The 15,534-nt window shown below is 39.2% G+C and overlaps 2 protein-coding genes across 2 annotated transcripts in view; both read left to right on the top strand.

Annotated features, from left to right (window-relative positions):
• BRWD1 (bromodomain and WD repeat domain containing 1) overlaps positions 1-5,919 on the top strand; it is a 60,447-nt gene extending 54,528 nt beyond the window's left edge. Inside the window, exon 41 of the mRNA XM_074814377.1 lies at positions 1,998-5,919. Within this exon, the coding sequence (XP_074670478.1) occupies positions 1,998-3,127 (1,130 nt within the window). The 3' untranslated portion in view covers positions 3,128-5,919. The remainder of the gene's footprint in view (positions 1-1,997) is intronic.
• A 468-nt stretch (positions 5,920-6,387) lies between these two features.
• On the top strand, positions 6,388-15,249 carry PSMG1 (proteasome assembly chaperone 1). The gene is made up of 7 exons (XM_074814375.1): positions 6,388-6,577; positions 6,767-6,876; positions 8,229-8,380; positions 8,768-8,830; positions 11,258-11,456; positions 12,340-12,476; positions 13,503-15,249. The coding sequence occupies exons 1-7, from the start codon at positions 6,456-6,458 to the stop codon at positions 13,575-13,577; spliced, it is 858 nt and encodes a 285-aa protein (XP_074670476.1). The 5' UTR covers positions 6,388-6,455; the 3' UTR covers positions 13,578-15,249.
• Positions 15,250-15,534: the final 285 nt, after the last annotated feature.

Here is a 15,534-nt window from a genome sequence, read left to right as displayed (position 1 = left end):
GCAGTCTTTTCCGCCTTTCCAAATAGCCCTTCTAGAATGCAAGTGTAGCTCAAGGCAGATGTAGAGGAATCTTAATCCTAGGGGTTGGGTTATTACACATTTCTACACTTACTAACTGGTCACAATGTCTCTTTGTACCGGTAACCTGTGTGCTGTTGTTTGCTACCACTCGTATGTTATGATGTCTCATTACATTTCCTGACAGTATTTTCCTGTTTCAAGTGTAATTTACCATGTTAAAACTCTTTGCTCCATGTGTTGGATACATGTCTCCTTGTGATAGTATTGGAGGACAGCGTGTGATTTAAGCTTCAGCTCTTCATTTTTTTAATCTGTGAATTAGTTCACCTTTTCTACAGCATTATGCAGTATTCAGCAGAACTGTGTTATGTTTTTGCCATAAAATCACACAGTACAACTATAGTAATGTTCATGTATAATTTCTGGAAACTGTTAGAAAAGACAATAAATCCTTTGGGAACATCAAAACAGAAATATACTTGAGTAGTAAGTACATAAAAGGATTTACATTGAAGTAATGACCAGATTCAGTATTTGAAGAGATTTTTAATATTGGTACTCAAGCTGGACATTTGAATTTGTGTCCTATACCTTTTTTTTTTTTTTTTACTTTCTATAATACATATTCATTGCATTTATTCTTGTTGGAATTTAGGGGAAAATGTTGTGCTGTCCTTACTCACAGGTGAGGAATTGGGGAACAAGAGACTACAAATGGCTTGCAGTGTTAAGCTGGCCAGAAGGAGCAAGGAACTCCACCTTACTCGGTTTTAAGTCTCAGGCTGGTATTCCGGTGGCTGGGTGGCTACCCATTCTTAGAAGACATTCAGCCATTAGCAGTTCAGACAGTTGAAACAAAGTTAGCCAGACAAGCTTGTTTCATCCTTCTGTAAAGGAAGATGAGAGAGCATGCCCCCTATAAACTCCTCTTGTTTCCCTAAACTTTCACTTGAGAAAATACTTAGCTGCCTAGCTTCTGCAAATATACAGCAGCTGCCATGATTTTTCACTCGGTTTCCTGAGTACAGGTAGAGAATCATCAAAAGTAATGAGTTTAAGCTAGAACAAAATGTACTATTATCAGGAGATAATAGGCTAATATAATATTAGGGGCTTTAATGGAGCACATTTATCCATTTCACTCAGAACAGCTACAAAGAAGTATGAGATGGACAACAATCTCAGGAAAACTTTGCAAAACACATTTCTGCTAAAACAGTGACATTGTGTTGGTTTTTTATGAAGTCTATGCAAATAAATTTACTTCAGGAACTTCTGCTTTTAATTTTTACTGATACCTAGGAGTAATTCTGTTTTATTTAGAAGGTAAAAGTTTAAACCACTGATCTTCGTAGCATTGTTCACATTACTTAAAGATTGAATATTTGTTTTAAAACACAACATAAGAAGCAAGTGCTATATTAAAAATACTGAATGGAAGATTCACTGTTAGAAGCAATCTTACACTTTAAGGTGCTAAGGAACTCAATGGTTTAAATGTTCTCTATGTATGTGAAAATTCTAAAATTGTGAAATCCACCTGGAGCTTGTGTCTACATAAAATACAATCTGATTTTTAGAATAAAAAGGTCTAAAGTGTAATAATTGATTCTGAAGTTCATTCTGGTAAGAAGATGATAGCTTCTAATGATAGAAGTATTAGTAATATGAAAGCATTTGTTTGCTAAATTAGGTAATTTGTAATTTCTAAGACAATTACTCTAGTGATGCTAATGAAAGGGTTTAAAAGTAACATTCTTTATCTCAAAGCAAGAGAGTAATCCTGAGAGTTAAAAGTGTGGCTGGGACTGGCTGACTGTATTTTTAGTAAAGGCTTAAGGTAAATTGCATATAACAGTTGAAATTGTAAAAAAAATGCTTTTGTGTATTTTATTAAAGGTGGTAGTGTTTGTGCTTAATAAACTGATTATTTCAGAAATGTAAGTATTGAAAACTTTTAAATCTTTATTTTGTAGAATCAACATCTGAGGAGACTGGACAAAGTGCAAAAGTGCTCAGGAGCAGGACGTGTATCATTAACTACAAGAAACACATAAAGCTGTCTAATGTGACTGAGAAGAAAAATCCACGCAGATGTGCCACTTTGGCAGCTAATAAGATTAAGATAATGAGCGATACAAAGGAAGAATTATCAAGCTCAGAAAGTGTTTATACAGTAAAAAAGAACAGAAGGCAGCTTCATGGCAATGTGTCTGCAGCATCGAGGAAGAGACTGATCAGCAGCTCGGAGGTAGATGCTTGCTTCAAGTTTGAAAATGAGAAAGAACAGCTTTCTGGCAGAAAAAAACTTTCGTGCCCTGAATCATCTGCTCCTAAAAGAAAATACATTAGTGAGTCTGAGAATGAAAAAACAGAATCTGAGGCAGAGATAAAAGTGACTCAAAAGCAGAATGATAACCACAAGCAGGCACAGAAAATGGTCTGTGCTGTAGCTCTTAGAAATCTCAAATATGACACAAACCACAAGATGGAAAATGGGAGAAACTGGGGAAGTTCTAGTCAGTCAACTTCAGCCCACAACCATCGTACAAGCAACTCTGAAGAGGAGGTAGATTCTGACTTACCTAAACATGAAACTAAAAATATAAGAGAAGTATCAAATAAAAAATCCAGAGCCTCTTTCAGAAGATCAAAACTATTGGATGACTTCAAAGAAACAGCAGAATCAGAAACAGGGGGGAAGAAAGATGAAAAAACCTCAGTATCAGAGAATGTGGGAACACCTGGGACTGCAGGAAGTTCAAAAGCCAGTTTCAATTGTTCTTCTGATTCAGACTCTGGAACTGATAACAGTATCTATAGTGATGCCACAGAAACAAGAAAGAGGAAAAGGAAATCAGAAATTGTTAGAAAAGAAATTACCAATTCCAACCCTCCTAAGCCTTCCAGAAGACCCCAGCGAAGGAAACGTTGGAAACCTAACCAAGAAAATGACTCTGAAGATTTGGATTACACCAAATACAGAAGAGCTAATCGGCGTTCTAAGATAAGAACTCGGAATGGCGGTAGACGGACTGTGAGATATGACGATTGTGACGATGACGACGATGACAGAGGTTTAGATGATGTAGACTGCGAAACGTAACCTTAAAAGGAAAAGCCAGCTCACTTTTTTTTATGGTAATAGCACTAGAACTCATGATGGATGCTGGCTCTTCTTTGTCCTACATTTCAGGGAATATATTTATATTTTTCTATGAAAAAGTTATGAATGTGATTAGATGATGACTTTCTCCTTTTCATATTTTGACTTGCACTTGCCTGCCCATGTAGCAGCATTTAGCACAGATGCCAAAATGTGCCTCATTATAGGGGCAATTTTTTGTCTTTACTGGTATTTTATTACATATAACAAGAGTTAAAAAAAACGTTAAAACACTGCGCAACAGGTTACTAGCAGTATGTTGAGTATTATTGTTATGGGTGCTGCAATGGAATACTACCTAGGTCATACAACATTCAAGAACAGATTTCAAACATCTCTAATGCTGTATGAAATCATATACAATAGTAACAGGCTTATAAATAATCCTATACACTATAAAAATCTGGCAGATGCTAGCATTGCATCAGAAGAGTAATGAATGGTCAGTAGGCTAATAACTTTACAACTTGTATTAGTACAGATGTTAAATGTTCTGTACTTCCATTATTGATAACATGCAACTAGAACCAGTTACCAGTGAAAAAGCGTATTTGCCAATTACGAAGGCATATTGGTGCTGGTGAAGAGAGGGTTTATGCTGACAGGTAGTACTATCATCATTAATGTGACTTCTATACTGTAAACTTAAGAATATGAAATGCAGGTGAACTCTTGGGCCTAAGGGTTTTTGTGTGTTTTCTTTATAAAATAGAAAAACAAACAAAACACTTGTTCTGTTTTCTTTACGCGTGAAAAGCTTGAGGTGCAGGATTCTTACATTCCAGACCTTTTTGCTACATTTCTGTGGTTCTTCCATATTTAAAATTTTGAGTACTTTAATGTTAGACTTCTCATTGATTAAACCTTATCAGTTTCTGATTATTGCAGTACATCTCCTGTTTTCGAAATGTTTGAGGTGGCTGTTGTTGATAAGAAATAATTCTTGCATAGAAGACAGGAGAAAATTTCTCCAGGAAAAATGTGTAAATTCTTGGTTGGCCATGTATCAAGTATGAGAATGCATAGCACCTCTAACCTTGCTTTTCCCTGGAGCTGTGCTGGCAGAAGCCCCATAGTTGCTGCCTCCGGTCCAACGTCAGGCACTTGGTGATCTCCGCTCCTTTCCCACTCTCCATTACAGGTTTCCTCCCTCTGCTCTGCTGGTTCCATTTCCTACACTTAGTAAGAATTCAGTGATTCCTGATCTCATTGCTCAACGGGAGATATGTTAGAATATTAGATTTATCCTAACCCAGCTCATTTTAACTGAAATAGCAAGTTTGTGAATTAGTTTGCCAGCAGATTGGACTGGTAGTAGCATCTGGAAGGGTTTTGGGGGGAAAAAAAAAAAGTTAGTGCAGCTGCATAATCAGTCATTAATGCCAGAACTGCATGTACAAGTGGAACTGAAGTGATGAAAAAGGGAGTCCCACACGCTGCTTACCAGCGGTGAGAAGCACTTCTCCAACAATGTTGCTGACATATGTGCCAAAAGGTGTATTTACTGTCACATCATTTTGGTGTCTAGAATGTTAACTCAGTTTTTCCCCCTTAAAACTTATATATGAAGTCCAGAAGTAACCTAGTTTATATCATTCTTGCCCCAGGAATTTTGTTTAGAGCATAGTCCTCAATATGATACAGTAGACTTTTGTAAATTCAGGATAAATGCTTATCTGAATTCTTTAAGTTGGTTTCTAAAATATGAATGCAGTTGTGTTAGTGATGAAACTTCAAGGTGGCTTTGTGTATCTTACCTTTTAGGGGCAACTTTGTTAAAAGAGAGTAAGTCAACTGGTATTTTTCTATTATCGGTAAGCTGAATGCATTGTTCAGCAGCTGCTTATAATCAGTATTCTATGGAGTATAACCTCCAGTATAGGAATAAATACTGGTATAATAGCTCTTCAGTGAACGTCAGAGTTTTTATTAATCTTAAATTTAAACAGCTAAAATTGGGCTGGTAGGTTTGTATTTCTAATTCAGGCTTAGATTTAAGAAGATGGTTTTCTTTCTCACCCTTTTTCAGATGCTGTGTTCTCTGTCAGACTGGCACTCATGCACTACATGTTCATGGTGATCCCTGAAAGCTGGGAGAAGGTTCTGGCCCCTGTATTTATGTATTTGAGAGGGAATTACTGGCCTAGGGACCGTAACACTTTATTTTCTAAGCTAAGAAAATCCTGTTTTGTATTTCCTGATTTTATACATGCAGACAGGTTCTAAAGAGCCAGTAGGAGGGAAAAGGATTAAACTGGAAAGGGACTTGTACTGGTTTGCCCTGTAAGAGTTGGAATATTATTATTTTTTTTATTATTTCTTTAAATGAGCATGCTTACTCTTAACAGAACTGGCTCTTCTAAGCCTTGCAGAAAGCAGTTCTTTCATCTGGTATTTTTAATCAGTCAGCATTCTTTATTTGTTTTAGCTGTACTCAGGGAAGTAAAGTGATGTAGATGACCTGTAAAAGTAGTATCTTTATTTAAAGCTGCTTGATGCGGTGCATTTGTAAGCTGGGTGGTTTTTTTGGGTGGGTGTGGGTGCGTGTTTTTGTTTTGTTTTAAAGCAGGACCTGAATCTGTGATAGTGAACAGGCTAATGGGCAGAGTGAACACAGGAAAATACTAAAAGTGCAGGGCAGAAGCGTAGGAGAATCAATTTCTTTAATGCTACAGACTTTTATGATGTACATGTAGAAGTGGACCAAAGTAAAGCTCTGCATAAACCTGTAACGTCACTGTGCTCTTCTTTGCCCATGTCTGGTATGCTTAACCCTGCGGTATTGGGGCTGCCCGAGGCGCGGGGCCGGGCCGCGGCCGTCCCCTCTGAAGGCAGTAGAAGAACTCCCGGGCGCTGCCGAGCCGCCGGGGGCCCCGGGGCAGGCCGCGAGGGGAAGGGCGGGCCGGGCCCTCCCTGCTGGGGGTCCCCGACCTCCGCCCCGCCGCCAGGGCCGGGCGCGGCAACACCGCAGGCTGTGCCCGAGGGACGGGGCCTGCGCTGAGGGCGGGAGCGGGTTGGCGGGGCGAGGCCGGGAGAGGCCGCGCAGCGTTGGGGGGCGCTGCGCGGGGGCGCTCCGCAGGCACCTCGCCGCCGGGCGGGGCCTCTCCGCGGGCCCGGCGGTAGAAGCGGCCGTTCCGGGCGGCTCGCTCTGTGGTTTGCGGGGGCCAGAGCGTCACCAGGCGGAGCGGAACTCGGTGGTGCCGGAGAACCAGAGCGTCTCGGCGCGCAGGCGCGCTGCCCGGCGGGGGAGGGCGGCGGCGCGGCGGCGATGGCGACCTTCTTCGGGGAGGTAGTGGTGGCGCCGTCCCGCGCCGGCGTGGACGAGGAGGAGGAGGCCCGCGAGGAGACGCCCGAGGACCGGGAGATCCGCAGGGAGCTGGAGAAGAAAAGGTAGCGGGGGGGGGGGAGGGGGCACGGCCCCATGGGGCGCCCAGGCCGCTCTCCTCGCTGCTGTGGTGCGGCCTCCCCCACGTACCCCGCGATGGAACCCCAGGGACAGCCGGGCCTGGGCCTGGGCCTGGGCCGGTTAGGGTAGGGTAGGGGGAGCGCTGCTCCACTTCCCTTCGCCTCTTTTACCAGGGAGATCGACGTCCTCTGGACCTTGAAGTCGGGCGCGTCTACGGAAAGCTCTGCCGACGAGCCGTTTGTGTGCTCTAAGTTTATAGTAGCGATAGGACATAACGCTGCAGGTAGGTGATGGAAACTGCAAAAACAAACTGTCCGAGAGGCTGAAACGCTGTTGTTCTTTTGCTGTTGGCAAAATTTGGGAAAGCAGGAGGTTGGAAGAAAGTGTAAGTGTGTCAGCACGCTCACTTTGCCATAAACTGTTTTAACGTTGGTCTCACGTTGGTATAAGAATGGTCCTTAAGAGCGTCCAGCTCTTCATTTAGGGAGTGGAATTTTAACCCTGCGCCAGCTGAGCTGTCCAGAGAAAACCAAAGTTAGTCTGTACAAGTAAAATACAGTTTTTGTTAACAGCTTATTCCTTCTCTCAGGTTGTCATGAAACATATTTTCAGTTGAAGGGCAAAGTATGTCTTGGGTTTGGATTTTAGTTGGCACAACTCCCCTTTTCCTTTTTCTGACTTTTGTTTGATAGACTCTCCTGGATTGTTTGTCAGTTGGCAAAAGTTTCCTTCTAATAGTAGCAAGTTGCTCAGTGCAGTCTAGTGTTTTGAAATAGAGATCTGTCAAAGATGTAAAATTATGGGCCAGTGAGCTGTAATTTCTTTCATTTCTAATGAACTGAATTTTTCCTTTTTTACTTGGTCAGTCCCTTTTTCACATTCTAATTCCCCACTTGTTCAAAATGCCCTGTTCTGAGGTGGATATTTGGCCTAGAGTCTTGAAACATGCTCTCCCCTTCCCACACACATGTACTGAGGTCTTAAGTTTTTTAATAGCCTCTTTCCCTGTGGATATAAAGAAGTTTTAAGTCATTCTTATGTTTAGGTCACATCTAGATGGCATTTAGATGATAATTAAGTTAACTTGCTAACTTTTTTCTTTGTTCAGGTTTTTCCTTGAAAAATAGAGATATTTTAGATCTGTCTTCCATTTAACAGTAACTTTTGACAGGAATTTGATTTATGAACATTGGATTTAGGGGAAGTCATGCATGCTCTTGTCTCTGCTTCCTAGAGCCAGTGTAATAGTTCTGCCTTGCTGGTTCAGTGATTTTTTTTTTTTTTTTTTTGAGAAACCTGTTATATCTGATATGTCAAGAAGTATTAGAGATTTAATATTTACATCCTTAGTGTATACTAAAAGAATCAAAGTTGACCGTAGTGATATAATTTCTAAGAATACATGTTTTGATGTTGGGGATCTCTGTGTGTAGAACTGCTCTTTATCTTGATACAGTGAGGTTACTCACATTCTTGATCTTTGCTGAATTTAGTCAATAAATATATGTCGATAAAAATAAAAATAAGTTACTACTTTAACTTGAGATTGCAAAGAAATAGTGTAATTCAGGTATTTATTTGTCAAACAGAGATTTTTATTCTTTGTAAATTAACAGTATTTTTTGGTTTTTGCAGCTTTCCTGTCTTCCTTTATTCTGGATTCTGTATGTTGGGAAGTAGTTGGAGTTGTGAAGTTGTGGAATGAGTGGTGTCGAACATCCAACACAACAAATGTCCTCCCGACAGATTCTTTCTGTTTATTCTACCGATTAATATCAGATCCGACAGTAAGTGACCTATGCGTTAATTCTGCTATATTTTAGATTTCTGAAAAAGAGAGCACCCTTCATCCACCCCCTACCCTGCCCAGGGCAAACAAAGCATTAAGGCTGCAGTATTCTGGATTATTCTCATAAAAAATCTGAAGGGTCATTATGCTCACTAAAACTGTTTGAAGTTCTGGCATGTGAAGTTCAGTTACAAGATGATGTATGACAGCCTGATTGCTTCACATCAGTTGTGAATAAAAAATTGTTGTTGAAATAGAGTTGAAGAAGCCCAAGAGAGCGGAACAAGTTGTTGGCTGTAGTCACATTATCCTTACACATGGTTATGAGCTGTTGTGCACTTTAAACCACTTGCTTATGCATCTTTTTGTTGTTTTTTTTTTTAAGGTTTTGTTGTGCCAGTGTAGTTGCTATGTTGCTGAGGATCAACAGTTCCAATGGCTTGAAAAGGTAAAACAATTAACCAATTGATCAATGAAATTTTAGAGGTGGGGATCTTCAATTTAGTGTCAGTGCCTCTTCCTCTCTGATAGTCTAAACGTGACAGCGTTGTAATTGTTTTGCCTGTGGCTTTCTTTTCTTAAATAATCAACAAATGGACAAATTTACTATCTGCAGATTCTGTGAAATTCCTTTGTAGATGTTGCCAGTTGTATCTGTTGTAACTTACCAACTTTGTGCAGTTACTTCTTTTGGAGAGTTTCAATTTTGTTGCTCATAACTACTTTCCAAACCTTTTTCCTGTTTGGCTTAAATTTTCTATTGCTTATTTCAGCTGCCTTTCAGCTCTGGGAGAAAAAACAGTAACATAACTGAATTTGTACCTGTGCCAAAGGATCACCAAACCTGTTGTGAAACTGATGATGGATGGTATCTTTACTAATGGGTGTGTTCTGTTCCTTTCACAAGGAGGAGCTCTGAAGGGAGGTGCCTCCAAAGCAGTATCTGTCCCGTTTGTTCATAGACTTAGTACGCTAAGTGCCTTACCCCAGCGTCATGCAGGTCCCTCCAGATATCATCATGTTGATTTTAATAAGATAAAGCTGGGGTGGGGGGAATGTTCTGCCTGTTGGTTTTCTTTATGGATTTGGGTTCTGCTTAGCCGCGAGGAGGTGTGGCTTATTTTGTCTTGCTGCCTGTCTGCTAACCTACCTTCCTTTAAACCTCTGCTGATACAATCAACAAGCAGAGATTATAAAGCTATTACCTTACACTGAAGTTGTGTAAGGCTGTGGCTAGAGATACAAAGAGTGAGATAAAAAGCGGTGTGTCCACTGAGAGCAAATCCTCAGCTTGAGCTGAGTGATACCTGCTCAGTCTAGCCTGCCAGCTGGCCCAGCCAGCACACGAGAAGGATTACTTGGTTGTGAGAGAGAACCGTACAAGCATCTTGGGGCGAAGGAGCCGGAGAGATTATGGGAAGGCAGAGGATAGAAAACCGGGGTGACTTCACTGAATGATTCAGGGTTTTCAGGCCCAAGTTTGTGAAAAACTAGCCTTTTGTGGTTCCTCGGCTTCTTGAGTTTAATTCATTTTGGCGGGACGTAATGGTTCACTGTGAAGTTTAGAAACCCTGAGACCTAAACCACTTTGGTTTTGTTGTGTTCCACGCATTCTTGCACTTCATTTAAACTGGGATTATAAAAGAAAGGTGATTGTGGTTTTGCTGTCTTCCTCATTTGTATTCTTCCAGCTGTTTGCACATATGTGTTATTTCAAATGTGGGTGTTCATGAGCAGTAGGAGTGTACAGTTTTACCAAGTCAGTGTTCTTGAGTATTTTTAGACAACGGTTATTGGTATTTCTGAATGTACAGCAGAAACATTGTGTTGGTTGGTAATCTTGTGCTTTTAGTGTGAGTTACAGATGTGTTCTTTATGCTTCATAAACTCTGATTCACTGAGCATCTTCAGTCTCCATGAGTCATATTTTTACTTCTGTATGTTTTCTCAGTAAGCGATCACCGACAATGAGAATATACAGACTAAAGTTTTGCAGTAATGCATACCAGCCAGTGTTTCCAACAGATTAAATTGAAAATATGTGTGCTTCTGAAAAGTTATGTATCAATTTTATATTACAGTGGTACAAATATTACTGATGTGAGGGAACAGTCAGCTTCCCTTCTGTGATTGGTACCATATACAAAAATAGGCAAGTTTCTATAATGTGTACCAAATTCCCAATTTCCTTATTGATCATAAATCTGAAGAGGACAGTATAAAGGGAAGGTGCAGGTTTATCATGCTTCTGCTCATTTTGACATATGTTCTTTAAAAACAGTGGAACACTGTGCAGCATGTTGGTGTTTTGGGATGGCATGCAATGGCTCCAAAAGTAGGTTTTGTACAATGTTTTCAAAACTCTCTTCTTTGAATTTGAGAAGGACCATGGAAAAATTGAGGTTCTCTTTCTCAATTCAACTTGAACATAATAAAATCTGAGTATTTAAAATTAATACTCTAGAGAGCACAATTTCAATTTTGAATGTCTTGTAGTTTAGCAAGCTGTTGTCTTGTCATAAGCAGCCTGGTTTTATTTGGAGTCCTTCTTTGTTCTACAATCACCATTAGTAAAAATAGTAAGTCTTAATATATTTGCAGGTGAAAAGAGAGTGCTGAAAACCGAAAGCCTCTCAAGAAAATCAGCAGACTTGATAAATATGTTAGCAGTTCTTTTGGGTTTTTTATCTCCATCCCAAGAGCAGTGCATGTGAAATTTCTACCTGAATGTTGTGATTCAAATTTTAGATAGTCCTGCAAACCTGCATTAAACTGCCGTTTGCCATCTGCACTGAAATGGAAATGAATCTTTGTGGTTTTATGCTGTTACTGTGAAAAGATAAATTTTGCTTATGTGTTAACATTTCTATTCCAGGTTTTTGGCCGTATGCGAAAGGAGGACTTGCAAGTAACCATTCTTTCAACATGTCCTGTAGCTGATTATAAAACTCAGGAATCCACTTTAACACTTCCATCTCCATTTCTGAAAGCCTTGAAGACAAAAGAATTCAAAGAACAGGTCTGCTGCCCACTGCTGGAACAACCAAACATTGTGCGAGATCTTCCTGCTGCTGGTATTTTGCAATTCCAGTTATTTACAAGTCTGCTGGTGGCAACACAGAATTCACTTTGAAGGGCTTCCCATTGCAATTAGAATTTTTACTTAATCGTGTGAACTGACTAACAAGTTAGCTTTTTGAAAATTAATTCCTAACAGCTTGACATCTTACATGTTGTTTCGTAAAATGGGGACAAATTTCAAAACCACCCACAAATCCTTTTACCCTTATGTGTGGGACATAAGTACTAGCAAATTTTTCAGTATAGCCTTACAAAGTATGTTGTATATGGGGAGTTTTGGGACATTTTACTTATGAGCTAAGTATGTTTTATTGAGAGTTCTTTTCATCTGGGCATCCAGACTGAGGTTTAGAAAGTCCTTTTTGCATATTACAGGTAAAGTAGGTTTCACAGTGCTGCTGATAAATCTCGTGTAAGAGTTAGATTCAGTTTTATTACGTAATGCAATAAAACCCCCGAGGCTTTTAATTATAGAGTACCAAATTAGTGGTAGCATCATGAGGAAAAACTTGTCTGGCAGGAGCTAAAAGTGTGATCTTTCTAGAAAAAGTTTATCTTGTTCACAGTTTGTTTTGAGTTTTTATGTTTGGTTGTTTTTTGTTGGTTGTTATTTTTGTTTACCAAGATTATACAGTTTCCAGTGAAGATACTTGCCAGGAAAAAATACTAACTGCATTTTACTAATTTTTGGTGGTTTATTTTCTAGTGTACCTGGGAAATGAGGGATGGCTGGTCTAGCATTCAGAATCCCAAGTAGACAATTTATAAACTTTCATACTTTTGAAGTTCTGGCCAGAACAAATGTGATTATATACACAGAACTGAGATTCCTTCTCTGCTGAATGTAACACATGTTTTCTTTTGACTTGTATTTAGTTTTGAGTTATTGTCAAGTACGGCAGATTCCTGCAGTGTTGTATCAGTGTTACACTGATGTCATCAAACTGGACACGGTTACAATTGAAGCGTTCAAGCCTCTGCTTTCTTCTAAAATCCTGAAGAGTTTAGTCAAGGTAAAATTCCGTATTTAAAAATTAATGATAGGTTTGGTCTATTTTTGTCTGTCTTTCATCTCTTGCATTCTGGTGTTGATGTGCCACTATGAGGATTCCACCTGAAAAGGCAGAAAAATACAGACTTTAATGACAGGACAATGATTTCTGGTACAGTACCTGCTGTAACATCTGTTTGTAAGTTGCTTAGAAATAATGAATCTACAGCTTCTCTCAAAACTTCATTTTGACTTTTCAGGCTCTTGGAGTGGTACTAGTATATCAGGTTGTGATTTCTTGTGGTTGTTTAAGCTGCAGTTTCCTTTGGAGGTGTCTCATGTTAAAACCTTTTAAGTATATATATATTTTTTTTTACATTCATGTGGAAGACGGCTCTGTATCTGCCTGTCGTGTGCCATACATGGAAGCTTGTTAAGAAATTTATTTTGACCTATAACTTCTTTCTGGAATTAAAAGACAGAATTTCTAAAGATGATTCTTAGCTGTTTGATTAGTGCAAAACTGTTGTGAAATCATGACATTATAGCTACTAAGGTGAATGTTTTGCTTCTTTCTGAAACGTTTTTAATTGAGGTATAGTTGGTTCAAAACACTCCTCAGTTTTGCCAATTGAACTTACATTTAAATGGCAGAAGAGGTTTGTGTGTATTGAAGTATTTATTTCAGCTTTAAATGTGGGAATTGCAAGTTAGTTTTTGTTACAGCTTATACTGGTCTGCTAAATAAGTGTAACAGACTACTCTGTAGATGTTTAAACTCTGATGGAAGGCAACAGCAACTATGCAGGCTCTTCCTCTCATATACAAGCAAGGAGGAATGAAGTTAACAAATCCCATTCTGTGGTTGAACTGCAAATTCATTTGGAGCCCTTAGCAGGTCTCTGGACCTGAGTTTTGCTCACAGTTAACATTTTCATCAAACTGATACTTAGAGTAATAAAAATTGGAATAGAGGACAGTGAAGCTTTTTTGGTTTGTTTTGTAACCAGCAGTGTAGCTAATGCTGATAATCTCTTCCTTTTCCTAGGATGTATCTGAAAGCACAAAGATTTTGAAGAAGTTACTGACAACCAACGAGACTCACAATAATATCTATATCTAAAGAGGACATTTATGACACAGACTGCACTTTCGTAAACTCCAGTTTCTTCTGTTAAAGGACACTTTGGAATTGTAGTTGTTTCCTTAAAAGTGGAATAAATTCCAGTAGATTTTTACTTCTGCACTCATTTTTGTTACTTTCAAATTCATCACTACAAACACATATATTTCTTCTGCATGGCTTGGGAGACTGACTGTCTTCTTGAGTGATTTTAGGAAGGATATCTTGAATATGAAAAGCAACTTCTTTTTCTCCTCCTGAAGGGATTGTTTTATCTAAATGTATACTTTTTATATGTAAAACAGGAAATGCAGTTAAGGAATTCTGTCTGTATCTTATGAGAACACCTATTTTTTACTTTATTTTGAGACAAATGTTTTCCTAATATTTGATCCTCTTTAAAGATGTGTCTGTGATGGAGAAAATATGCTCTGCACCTTTTTACATACAGATATACAATTTGTGTGTGTGTATGAATGATACATATGTATGTGTGCATATACATTTTTTTATATATGTGTTGATACGAAATATGGTAAGTAAGGTTTGGTAAATTCCTTTAAAAGACTTACTGGTGGAAAATAAGCTTGTTTTACTGATTAGTAGGAAGCAGGAATGTGGAGCTGTTTTGAACTGCATGGAGGGGCTGTGACTTGCATTCACTGAGTAGATCATCACAGGTGTTCAGGATGCTGCTGCCTGCAGATCTGGCAGGAAGAGAGAGGTGCCCAGTTCTGGTGCTGCAGCTCCCATTCGAAGTGCCTTGCTGAGAGCTCGCCTTTGTGGCAGTTTCAGCTTCAGACCTTGAGCAGGAGCCACAGAGGCGCAGGAGCATTCCCTGCTGTCAGATCTCTGACAGTGGTGGGAACCTCTCCCAGTGAAACGGGTGTGCTAGGCTCACAAGCTGCTTCAGATGGATTTGCCAGGGCAAACTGATTTAATCTATCCACTTTAAAACTCCAAATTGCTGGTAACAGTAGGAATAGTAAAAGACCTCTTATGCAGAGTATGTGATTTTTAGAGGAAAGTAAAAGTTCGAGTTTTAAAGTGTCTCAAAAAATGACCTGAAAGTTGGTAACAATTTCAGCGGTGTATTTAAAATATTAATTCTTTCATATATCCTCTGTTTAATTTAACATTTTGTTTAAGAATGCTGTTAAAGATAGTATTTCTTTTGCTACCAGGTAATTTGCTGGTGGTGTCACTGCACAGAGATGTTTTAAAGTGCCTGTAGCTGCTTATCCTTTTGGAACAAAAGAGTAACAGCTTCAAAATTCTCTACCAGGTTTAGCTTTGACTTGCACTGGATGCCCAGTGGACATTTTTGAACAGTGTATTCCTTTCACAGAACTGTCATCCCTTCAGGTTTGAAAGTGATTAGCTTAGTCAACATCCACTGAAGCAAGTATTGCCCCTGGCTTCAGCAGGCCCACTACAGCTTCTGATTTTGGAAGTTAACTGCACAGTACGTTGCAGTTTCAATGGTAGTAGAATATTCCTGTCGTGGATATCAAGTTGCGTGTCAGTTAAGATATTGATTTAAATTGCTTTAAGTGGTAGTGTATTTTGGAACAAACTCTGAAGCATGAAGTGCAGGACATGGTTCCTTCTGGGCTTTTTGTCTGTTTCTCTGCAGCATTTTAATTAAAACCTGTTTGTGTGTGTGATCTGAGCTGAGAATTCTGTTTCCCTGAAAAAGTCGCACATTGGCTACACCATTTTCTTGCATACTGAACATGTTTGATTCGTAATAAAGTATATAACAAGAAATATCTTTAATAGTAAATATGCAGGCTCTTACAGGAACTGTAAACAAACTTCTAGTATTGGTTTTATCTCCCATGCAGTTTCCAACCTGGGTGTATGATGAAGTGTGAGAATACTCTTAAACACCTTGAATAAAAGTGGCAAACAAAACACTGTAGCAACTTGAAAGATGAAATTAGAAAGACTGAAA

Source organism: Strix aluco, chromosome 2 (assembly GCF_031877795.1).
Source record: "Strix aluco isolate bStrAlu1 chromosome 2, bStrAlu1.hap1, whole genome shotgun sequence".
Lineage (NCBI taxonomy): Eukaryota > Metazoa > Chordata > Aves > Strigiformes > Strigidae > Strix > Strix aluco.
This window is presented reverse-complemented; position numbering and strand designations above follow the sequence as displayed.

What these genes read in the sequence shown, in the direction of transcription:
- PSMG1 (XM_074814375.1), top strand. Translation starts at nt 6,456, where the DNA reads ATGGCGACCTTCTTCGGGGAGGTAGTGGTGGCGCCGTCCCGCGCCGGC. An exon ending in GATAGGACATAACGCTGCAG is followed by an intron (nt 6,877 to 8,228) that starts GTAGGTGATGGA and finishes TGGTTTTTGCAG; the next exon opens with CTTTCCTGTCTTCCTTTATT. An exon ending in AGTTCCAATGGCTTGAAAAG is followed by an intron (nt 8,831 to 11,257) that starts GTAAAACAATTA and finishes TTTCTATTCCAG; the next exon opens with GTTTTTGGCCGTATGCGAAA.